Consider the following 11,032-nt stretch of genomic DNA (forward strand, 5'->3'; position numbering starts at 1 on the left):
TCAACACCATCCTTCACATTGGCTGCTAGCTGCTATAGAAGGTATATTGACGAATAAAAAAAGTACAAGACTTTCGTAAGGCCAAGTTAAGAAACCTACTCACCCGTGCAATCCTCCTCTGATCCAACATATAGGCTTCCTGGTCCTTGAAGCATCTGAGGAATGACGATGTCCATCTGGCCCGCTCTTTTCAATACGCGGGGCTATAGATGTACTTAGAGTCAAGGGCTGACGTTAGAGTTGCGTTCAGGATCACGGAGTAGAAGATTCTAAATACTCACCGCTATACTGAATTTGTTCTTCGTCATGTACGGGTATAAAGAAAAACGAGACACCGCAATAGCCCACGACTTTTATGCTATGTTCTGGCACGCGTGTTTCACTGGGATAATCAGGTATACAAACTTTGACCTTTCACCTCCACAAGTACTGACTCTTGGATTCTTGTCACCATTTTCGGCAGCGAAGGAAAAGGTCACTTCTCTTCATCTAAGACGATTGTGAAGCCATATTGACCATAACCACACACGGGTAAGACCTTAAGGTATTAATTATTGACTTGTTTATGCTAATACGGTAGCAAGTTTACTCAAAAGAGTCCTGGCTAGACACTCAGTGGCATATAATTTGTTTAGGAAGCGGCCCCCCTCCCCACCCCGCAATACTTGTCTGTTGGGTAGTGTTGTCTAAGTCCTCCATTGAAATGGTCATACATTTTCTGAAAACATTATGATATTTTAAACCTCAGTATTGCTGGCTTATGATTTGTTTAGTTTTCTACTTGTTAGGGTTACTTAAGCAGGGCTCGAAAAACTTTTTTCTGCATACCGTACCTGTGCCAGACAAATTATACCTGCACCACTCTGAAGTTAGGAAGTATGGATCAGACTAAAATTGTTCAGAAACCATCGCTATTTTTTCTTTCATACTTGATAGTTGGTACTAGTCAATGCAACTAATAACAATCCATATACACCTATGTAATAGGACATTTATGTATAAAACCCAGTACATGGATCAATGCAGGTTCACTGCAGGTAGACACCAGAAATACCTGCACAGTTCCAATTTTACCTGCACTAACCTGCATATGCAGGTGGTATTTCGAGCCCTGCTTTAGTCTTGATTTAAGTTTGTATTCTGTACGCGACTTGACCATCCGTGCCACGGAAGTGCTGAAAGTTCAAAGTTCAACGTACTGGCTTTAATGTACCTTTATATATAACCAGCTTTATGTGAGTATATTGATTATGTTTATTAAGAAAAACTGAGACAACAAGTATTATTTCCTTAAAAGTTTATGTTTTTTCAGTTGACAACCTAGAATATTCAAACTCTTATCTTCCGTCTAGCTAAATTGTTACTTCTTTCTGATTATTCTTGCAGGATCTGGAGTTTGACCAAAATGGAAACTGGGTCTCATCTTGCTGGGGTGGGAAAGGATGGACAGCGTTCTTGCCGTATCAACAAGTGCAGCCATTGCGACAAGGAGTTTCGCTTCAAGACTATGCTCAACGCACACCTGCGAACTCACACGGGTGGGAGACCATACATTTGTAATGAATGCGGGCAGGGGTTACTTCATCAGGAAGATCTGAAGAAGCACATGCGGATTCACACCGGTGTGAGACCATACATTTGTGGGGAATGCAACCAACGGTTCAGTCAGCTGGGGGATCTAACGAGACACATGCGAACTCACACAGGAGAGAAACCACATCAATGCGAGGAATGCGGTAAGCAGTACAGAAGGTCGAGTGATCTGAAGGTACATGTGCGGACTCACACTGGTGAAAAGCCGTACAAGTGTGAACATTGCGACAAGGGCTTTATTCAGTCAACTCACCTGAAGAGACACATGCGGACTCACACCGGCGAGAAACCCTACAGGTGTGACAAGTGCAGCAGACAGTGCACTACGCTGGCAAATCTTAAGACTCACATTCGGACTCACACTGGCGAGAGACCTTACGGGTGTGGCAAATGCAACAGAAGCTTTCCTCAGCTGGGTCATCTGAAGATACACATGCGGACTCACTCACGTGGACGCTCATCGATGCCTGTGTGAGGATGGAATCATACGACTCACTATAAATGCAGAAACTTTTGCAGCGGTTTAGTGTTCGCCACTTAACCACAAACTTTTAAAAAACCACCGCAAACATTTTTCCATGGCAGGAAGAGACTACAGTGCATATTGCTACTGCAAACTTAAAAAAACCCACTGTGAAAAGTCCTTTTTCCCACACTGCATAAGTAAATACCTGCAAAAATGTATTTACAGTATTCACACAACCAAAGTTCATTCTAAATGCCATTTGTGTTTTATTGGGATTGTAACAGTGTGTCGTTCCTTTGACATTTTTTTAAACTAAGTAGTACACTGTCAATATGACTTTGCTATAAGGTTAAAGAAAAGGTTTCACATTATAGAGGAAATGCTCATGGATTATACGGTCAATGTCAGCAAATCAACTTTAGTTTTTTTTTCATTATACCTTGAAGTTGTTTGCAAAAAAGTGACCTTATACTGCGAAATGCTCAGACAGTACTTGTGGTGAGAGGCAGTTATAATTACATGGTAAGATTGTTTATTCTTCTGTCTCAAACTGGTAAAAAGCATTCACAGGGAAGTGTAGCAGTTTCCTTGTTACAAAGTGCATGTTTTATGTAATTCAGTTTTTTATGTTATTATTTTACATCAACTGAGGTTTTAACTGTCACTTATGTGATTAGTCTCTGTAAATATTGTACTAGCGTTTAGAATAAGTTGCAGCAAAATGTTCACTGATTTAAATAGACCTCTTCACAAATTTTCTATTTCGGTAACAGCACTTAAATGCTACAAGTTTTCATTTTTGGGTTATGTTATAGGCTAAAGCTTTCTGTCTCAGGATTTTCTCTGTGTTAGAACTTAGATATTGAAGTTGTTATCATCACTTTATAATTCACTAATTACTGTAAATACGCAGGGGCCTTATTAATTAGCATTTGGAATTAACTCTTGAAGCTTGTAAGTGATAGAAGTTGCTAACTATCGTTTACCTTCACAATGTGCTCTAGGCTTTTTCAACTTTTAGCATATCATGATCAGTTTCTTCAACAATAAACTATGACACGTTATATTTTGTTGTCTCTCTCGTTTAAATGTCGCTATTTTTGTCTATCTTCAGAACTGATATTTCCCTTATGCAAATCAGAACACATATGACATTTACTTCAAACAAATGACACCTATCTAACCAGTTAAATGTACACACTTAAGAAAAATGTCACCGACAAAAGACTGTTGAAATGAAGTCTGACCGTTAAAAAAATCATCAACTTGCTTGAGTACTGGGAAAATTTCTGGAGAAATATATATAGATATATATAACGTATATATACAGACATTGGACTGTCAGGGTCTAGTTTAATGTCTGACATGAAGGACAGATTATACTGGAGAACGTGTACTTTGGACTGTGCCTATGATAACATATATATATCGTATATAACACACACACATATATATATGTATATAATGTGCATTATATATATATGCGTTGTATATATTATTTTTGCGTTAGCGTCTGTCAGTCAATATATATATATATATATATATATATATATATATATATATATATATATATATATATATATATATATATATATATATTGACTGACAGACATTGTGACTGTATAACAACCACAACTTATTTTTTGCCGTCTGCAGATGATGTAATGCATGCCATTTACTTGCTGTGGCCTAAGCATATGTAACATGGTGATATCCTTTGTGTTGTGTAAAACCTACCGAACCGGTTCTAACCGCCCATCCGGCCTACAGTGCTGATCTGTTTCTGTCGGTGCGAACACTAGTACAACCGTGAAGATCTGTGTCGCCGTGAACACACTGTATTAGTGTATATCGGTAAGTGTATTTTGTACTGACATACCGTATTATTGACTTTTTATGCTAATACGGCAGCAGGTTGATCCAAGAGTCCTTGTACGACACTCAGTGAGATAATTTGTACATTGTTTCCAAACTAGAAAAAAATTCGACCGTACTGTAAATCGTACAAAGCAGCGCAAAGCGATTAGTATGTGCCGTAAATTGCAAACAATATCATAAGACGGGGTAAAGAAAGTTTGCAAAACTGTATAAATCAACCATTGTACATGTATGACCAAATCAAGTTGGCTCGGTGCCACAGTATAATTTCTGAATGACAGAAAAGGGGGCGTTGTCCGCAGACAACATGGGAATTCTGAAAGTAACTCGGCTCAAGGGACACATCGATGTTGGATAGACATCCAGGTAATAAGATACGCTAAAAAGCAGTTACTCAAGTGACTGGATGTGATTTTGGAAACGGTCAGGCGTTTCAGACAGCCATCTTGTGTCTTTCACAGACCAGGTCACTTGAAAGTGTCGGAAGCAACCATTGCATGACCATATTAGGTTGGTTCAGTGCAACAGTATTATGTTTTTATGACAGAAAAGGGGGCCGTTGTCCGCAGACGAAATGGGAATATCAAAAGTAACTCAGCTCAAGGGACACGTCGATGTTGGTTTGACATACATGTAATAAGATACGCCAAAAAGCAGTTACTCAAGCGACTGCATATGATTGTGGAAATAGTCAGACGTTTCAGACAGCCATCTTGTGTCCTTCGTCACGGACAGTGAACAAGTAAGGCATGGTGCGCAGAGGTAACAAACGGAGCTATTAAGTGTCCGGAGTCTCTTTTTACAATAGTATCCGCAAATCGCGATTTTGATATGTTCCCAACATTTTCTATTCTCTTGTCGGTGACGTTTATCACGAAAAGCGTTCCATCTACGGCCACTACAGCCATGGGTGTCAATAACTGAATTTGGGAGGGGAAAGTGAAAAAAGTATGACACTGTTTTTGGAAGTAGTACATTGAAACAGAACATCGCATGGCAGCAAAATAAAGAGAAAAATGAACGTGACTTGAGGAAGCTTGTGAAACTGTCTCAAACAACCATTGTGGGCTCATTGCAACAGTATTGTTTTTTTCAATGAGAGAAAAAGGGGGCGTTGTCTGCAGACAATGCGAAATGCAACACAGTTCAAGGGACAGTGAGCACTCTCCAAGCAGAGGTTAGGCTTCGGCTGTTTTTAACGTTTTTTAGTAGTTTTTATCGGGCTTTCTATTTTGTATCGTATCTTGTATTGTGAAAACCTAACCTGTTTGGCTGGCGAACTTCAAGAAACATGACAAAATAAAAAACCCGATATAAACGACTAGAAAACGTTAAAAACAGCCGGAGCCTAACCTCTGCTTGGTGAGCAAGTAGGGCATGGGACATGGGTGCATAGAAATAACAAAAGATCCACAGTCTCTGTTATTGTTAAGTATCCCAATGGACCGATCCCAAAACCCCGCACCCTGTTCGATCATGGTTCTAATTCGAAGACCTTCGTCAAAAATAGCTATTTCTGTCCAACTGGGGCAGTTTTTGACGGAGGTGTTCGAAACAGAATAGAGGGTTCTATCTGTTCGATATGGCGTTCGACAGGATCGGTCCATTAGGGGTCGTGTGGCGTCATGGCAGGGTGTTTGGTCCATAACACAGAGGTTTTGATCACTTCAGGTGCACTCTCACCGCACTTGCGTCAAGCTTGCGTCACTGCAGGGCTCGTTCACAGCGTCACTGTTTTGTTATCATCTCCCATTCTTTTTTAAATTTAGATATTGCGTAACACGTAAAAGTATGACTGAAAGATGGCAAAATACACAAAAAGTAAGAAAATTCGTTCTTTATCTCTGAAATTCGTTGAGCATTTTTCGAACCCAGCAGTGACGCAAGCGTGACGCAAGTGCATTGTGATTAGACCTTTAGATTTCATGATGAAAGCAACTTTTATTTTGGCCAAACTTTTTTTATTCGCACGCTCGCATCAGTTTTGGGGGTTTTCAGAGGATGTAATGCATATAATCAAATCAACATGACCTAAGGTTAGAAAAGTGTAAAAACATACATATGTATGCAATGACATGTTTGGGTATATTTTTAGTGGACAAGCAAGAATTTTTATTGTTTCTTTTTCTCAGGGTTTGCAATTCTTTGCAGGGTCTCGGGTTTGACCGCCAGTTCAGGCATTGTTTGGGCACACTTTTAGTAGACAAGCTAGAATATCAAAACTTGTCTCAAATCTTGTTTCATTGTGTTGATAAGTTGTTTTTTCTCTCACAGTTTTTGCAGGATCTGCAGTTTGACCTACATGCATATGGCGACTATGATCGGATCTCATCTGACACAAGGGGAGGGGGGGGATGGACATGGTTCTCCCCGTACCCTCAAGTGCAGTTTTTGCGACAAGGAGTTTCTATGCAAAAGGAAGCTCAATCGACACCTGCGAACTCACACTGGTGAGAGACCATACCAGTGTGGTGAATGTGGGAGACGGTTTAGTTATCTGTCAGCGCTGAAGAACCACATTCGGACTCACACAGGTGAGAGACCATATAGTTGTGAGGAATGCAATCTACAGCTAAGTCGGCTGGATGATCTAAGGAGACACATGCGGACTCACACCGGTGAGAAACCTCACCGATGTGAGGAGTGCAGCAGGCAGTTCAGTACTTCGAGCGAGCTGAAGATGCATATTCGAACTCACACCGGTGAAAAACCGTACACGTGTGATCATTGCAACCGAGGCTTCAGTCAGTTAGCTCATCTGGAGACCCACATACTAACTCACACAGGTGCAAAACCCTACAGGTGTGAGGAGTGCAGCCGACAGTTCAGAGCTTTGGGTAATTTAAAAACGCACATGAGAATTCACACTGGTGAAAAACCGTACACGTGTGATCATTGCAACAAAGGCTTCAGTCAGTTAGCTCATCTGAAGACCCACATGCGGACACACACGGGGGAAACCCCGTACAGATGTGATGAATGTAGCAAGCAGTTCACTACGTTGACACATTTAAAGAGTCATATGCGGACTCACACTGGAGAAAAACCGTACAGGTGCGATGTGTGCAGTCAACAGTTCTCACAGTTGTCCAATTTGAAAAGACATACGCGGACGCACACTGTTAATAGATAGAGTTTGTAACATATGCGGCAGAAAGTTGTGGTTTAATATTACAGAAGCTCTCCTGGCCTAAGAAGGGTGGTATAAAACCTGTGATGGATTGGAATGTAAAAAAAAAAAACGATTGTAATTATAGATTCTTTCTAACTAGCTTATACCATAGGCATCACTTTCGTCGCATGTATTTTGTAGGTTATTAAGTAGAATCAGAAGTATTATGTAAAAAACGACTGCGGTTTGTTTGAATACAATTGATGGTACGATTTCGTTCGCTTGATGTAAAGGTGTCGTCGTTTATAGCCAAAGCACTTAGTATTTTCTCATGTTTAGTTACTGAAGTTTTTCTTGTTACTAGATAATTCTGTAGTTATTGAAATACACCAGACCCTTAGCGTTTTGAATTAGCTTCGGAAAAATTTAGTTATGGAGGCTGCTAACTATAGATCTATTGTTTTACTCTCCAAGCAGAGGTTAGGCTTTGGCTGTTTTTTCAACGTTTGTTTTAGTCGTCGTCATCGGGCTTTCTATTTTACCATTTTTTTTCGCTGTGTCCAACCTCAGTTAGGGTGGGCACAGCAAAAAAAAAATGACAAAATAGAAAGCCCGATAAAAACGACTAAAGAAAACGTTAAAAAAACGTTAACAGTTGGAGCCTAATTTCTGCTTGGAGAGTACTATAATTGTTTGTGTTCATAATGTGCTGTAGGGTAATAGAGGTTTGTCAACCTTTCGTGCATCTAAGTTTCCTCAATAAACTAATTACACAATGTTTTGTTGTCTTTCTTATTGAACATGATTTGTTACCTTGAGACCTTATGGATTAGTGGCTGAGTTAATACGACAGCAATTTGACCAGAATGCTCAAGAGTTCTAAGCCACTGTGATAATGCTGACGCCACCACCAATGTTTTGAATTTTATGGTAACATCTCACAAAGCTGGTGTCTATTGCTTCATGCAAAACGCGTAAGGTTCGATAATCCACGAATTTAACTACATAGAGTGATTCCAGAAAGAAGACGCCCCATTTCAACAAATAACCAAAATCCTCTTAAGTTTTTAAAGTTATTTTTCATGTTAGTTGATCTGACCTTTTGCAAATCAGCACATGTAACTTGTTCAGCACATATAGCGTTATACTATTTATTTATTATGCATGTTTTGTAATAAGAATGTCAGATATATAGAAAATGAAATACACTTTGTGCTAGAGTGTTCTCTGTACAATGATATGCGTAATAACCTAGTAAATGTTAAGCGTATAAAAGAGAAATATATACCCTACAAAAGGGTAGACTTGTTTACATATCTGATGACATCAACTAACTATGACGTATTGGAAGAACTGTGTACGTTCATTGACTCGTGTTTTAAGAGGAGGAGCGAAGCATGTAGAAAATAGTTATCATTAGGATATATCATTGTTTACCTGTTGTTATTAACTTTATTTCAAACTTAATGCATTTCGCCCCATTGGGGCATGAACATGCAATAAACATCATTGTCATTGTCATTGTCATTATTTTGTCTCCTAATGAAATGCATCTACCAAACTGGTTTTATCTGCCTACTCAGTCATAAACCCGTCATTTGCCGCTCTGGATCAGTCTTGAACGACTGCGAAGCAGATTGTGTTTCAGTTCGTCGGAACATCTGATGAGTTTATCTCGGTAAGTTCATATGCATTTTGTACTGAATGTGGTTTTCTATATGTGACCAAATCAGTGTCTAACGGCAAATCGAGGATAGCGTCTCTTTTCATACGAAAATCCTTCAATTTTATGTTTGCCGAAAGATCTCTGGTACAGCAGTTCCAATGTAACAACTTATCATTATGCTGTTTGATATATGAGAAGGCATGTAGCTTTGTCAGCACAGTTAGCGACATACCTAGCTATGTCACTATGCTGTAGTCGGCCATTAATTTTTACTGGGATAATCAGGTAGGTAAGATGTGACCTTTCACCGCCAGAAGTTCTGACCTTTGATTGGGCTTGCCCGCCATTTTCGAAAGCGACAGGAGGATCGTTTCTCTTCATCTGAGACGATTTTAAAGCCGATTCAACGCTTTATCGATCCAACAACTATACACTGGTGAGACCTTGTGTCGTATGTTGTCTTCCCCTTATGCAAATCAACACATGTGACATTGTGTTTCCCTTTGTTTCTTATCATGAATAAAACTCACCGAACCGGTTTTATTCTCCCACCCACTCAGTCACTATATAAACCCGGCCTGACCACTCTGTTTCTGCCAGTACGGTTTCTGACAGTACACTCTGCAGCCGTGAGGATCTGTGTTGCCGTGAAAGCACCGTACAGTACTTTGGAACATCAGCGTATCTCGGTAACACTGCATGAAAAAGCAGATTTCCACGAGTTTCCAACATTGTGCACGATGGTGGAACCTGACGTGTTCTCACCGTGGGCACGGGTTTCCACGGACTGCCTGTTCCCGCGTGCCCCTACAATGAAAACCTGTGCGCACGATAGGGCACGCGAAGAGTCCACGCGCCCCACTGTTGTACACTTCCCGTGTTTCACAATTATCGTTAACAATGGAGAGCTGAGAAGTGTCTGATAATTCAGTTTGGTGAATTGTCAATTAAAAATCCCTTAAACCCTTGCCACATTTCGGTCTGTACTTGCGGGAAAGCCAATAATGAAACCGACGCCAACAGTACGCGAAATAAGATTTGCAACGCATTGCAATCCCCCTATAGTGACCAAAATCGTGCCGTATATACGAAACTCAACCAACTACGTTACCTAGATATACAGATTGCATGTAAGAGTTACACTATAGAAGCAAAAAAATTAGATTTCAACGGAGTGTGCCCAATGTCTTTTACTTCATATGAAATGTTTTCTATGCGACATTAAATGTATATGTGTATTGAGTTAGTTGTCGTCTACGTAAAAGCTCAAAGCTAAGAAGAGCTGTTTTTCTTTCTACGTATTAATTCGTGGAATATGTACAAGACTAACATAGAGGTCGCAAATAATCACAGAAAGAACTTGTTTTATTTGTTTTGGGCTAACAAATACAGTGTCATTTATAGTTTGCAGTAATTTGTCAGTCAAGCGGGAACGCGGGACAAAGGCTACTGATCTCAAATGTATGTGATTCGTGTATTCGAAGAAACAGCATAAATAGAACGGACAAAGCTTTATAACAAATGATCAATGGCAATGTATATGTTCCCCAGCCAACTTGGAAGGAGGCTTTAAACTCGACGCCTATCAATACATAGATTGGAAGTGTTGTTCTTTGGTCGGTCGGCGCGGCTTTGTTTATAAGAACGCTGCATAATTCCGGCGCCATGTTGGATTTGCATTATTAAGCTACATTTAAGAAGTTGTAAATGCCACAACTAAAAATCGATATTTAAGACACATTTAAGAAAAACGTTAAGTCCACTTAAACATGTAAATAACTTTACATATTAGTTAAGGTATACTTAACTTTGCCTTAAAGATATGACATTAATTTGCGCAGTTTTGCCAAAGTTTATATGTATTGTTTATATAACAAAGTTTATATGTATTGACTTAAAAAAATCATCGCTTTTACTCTTCATTTTAATTATTTCATATACGATACTTTTAAACGCCCATTAGGAGAGTTTAAAGTCGTTTATTTAAGCTTTATTTAAGCTGCTTAAAGTTGGTGGTTGCAGCGTCTGTCATCAGTCTAATTTTTTCTTCAATTAATGGATTTTGAATCCTTTACTCCTTGATATCTTGTCATACTAGAGTTTATTCAAAAGCTTCTGCGCACACGCCTTTTATGATTACAGTGAGGAGGCCAAAGTTCTGCAGAAGCGGACAACACCAACTCTGCATTGTCATAATACTGCCAAAAAATATGTAGTACAATTTACTGATATATGTGATAGAGTTTCAGATATACAGACATAAAACGTAACAGGACTTAGATCCCTAAGCTATAGCATGCAAAGCCTAATTGTTTTA

At 39.4% G+C, this 11,032-nt stretch overlaps 3 protein-coding genes across 7 annotated transcripts in view; all 3 read left to right on the top strand.

Annotated features, from left to right (window-relative positions):
* Window positions 1–373: 373 nt before the first annotated feature.
* LOC118421038 (zinc finger protein 239-like) lies at window positions 374–3,123 on the top strand. 2 transcript variants are annotated; one of them, XM_035828183.1, is made up of 2 exons: window positions 374–531; window positions 1,387–3,123. In XM_035828183.1, the coding sequence occupies exon 2, from the start codon at window positions 1,406–1,408 to the stop codon at window positions 2,066–2,068; it is 663 nt and encodes a 220-aa protein (XP_035684076.1). In that variant the 5' UTR covers window positions 374–531; window positions 1,387–1,405; the 3' UTR covers window positions 2,069–3,123. The 2 variants fall into 2 exon arrangements, with proteins under 2 accessions (XP_035684076.1, XP_035684077.1); XM_035828184.1 differs by having other exon boundaries at window positions 404–544.
* A 694-nt stretch (window positions 3,124–3,817) lies between these two features.
* Window positions 3,818–7,825, top strand: LOC118421022 (zinc finger protein 239-like). Its single transcript, XM_035828165.1, has 2 exons — window positions 3,818–3,913; window positions 6,212–7,825. Exon 2 carries the CDS (start codon window positions 6,240–6,242, stop codon window positions 7,068–7,070), a length of 831 nt encoding a protein of 276 aa, XP_035684058.1. The 5' UTR covers window positions 3,818–3,913; window positions 6,212–6,239; the 3' UTR covers window positions 7,071–7,825.
* A 1,139-nt stretch (window positions 7,826–8,964) lies between these two features.
* Window positions 8,965–11,032, top strand: part of LOC118421021 (zinc finger protein 239-like) — a 7,758-nt gene continuing 5,690 nt past the window's right edge. For 2 of the 4 annotated variants that reach the window (XM_035828160.1, XM_035828161.1), the window contains exons 1-2: window positions 9,014–9,151; window positions 9,276–9,404. The gene's annotated coding sequence lies outside the window, so the exon portion shown is untranslated. Of the gene's footprint in view, window positions 9,152–9,275; window positions 9,405–11,032 lie in introns of all 4 variants that reach the window. The other 2 variants (XM_035828159.1, XM_035828164.1) reach the window with 2 other exon arrangements.

The sequence above is a fragment of the Branchiostoma floridae genome, chromosome 8, assembly GCF_000003815.2.
Source record: "Branchiostoma floridae strain S238N-H82 chromosome 8, Bfl_VNyyK, whole genome shotgun sequence".
In the NCBI taxonomy this organism is placed as follows: domain Eukaryota; kingdom Metazoa; phylum Chordata; class Leptocardii; order Amphioxiformes; family Branchiostomatidae; genus Branchiostoma; species Branchiostoma floridae.

What these genes read in the sequence shown, in the direction of transcription:
- LOC118421038 (XM_035828183.1), top strand. Translation starts at nt 1,406, where the DNA reads ATGGAAACTGGGTCTCATCTTGCTGGGGTGGGAAAGGATGGACAGCGT.
- LOC118421022 (XM_035828165.1), top strand. Translation starts at nt 6,240, where the DNA reads ATGCATATGGCGACTATGATCGGATCTCATCTGACACAAGGGGAGGGG.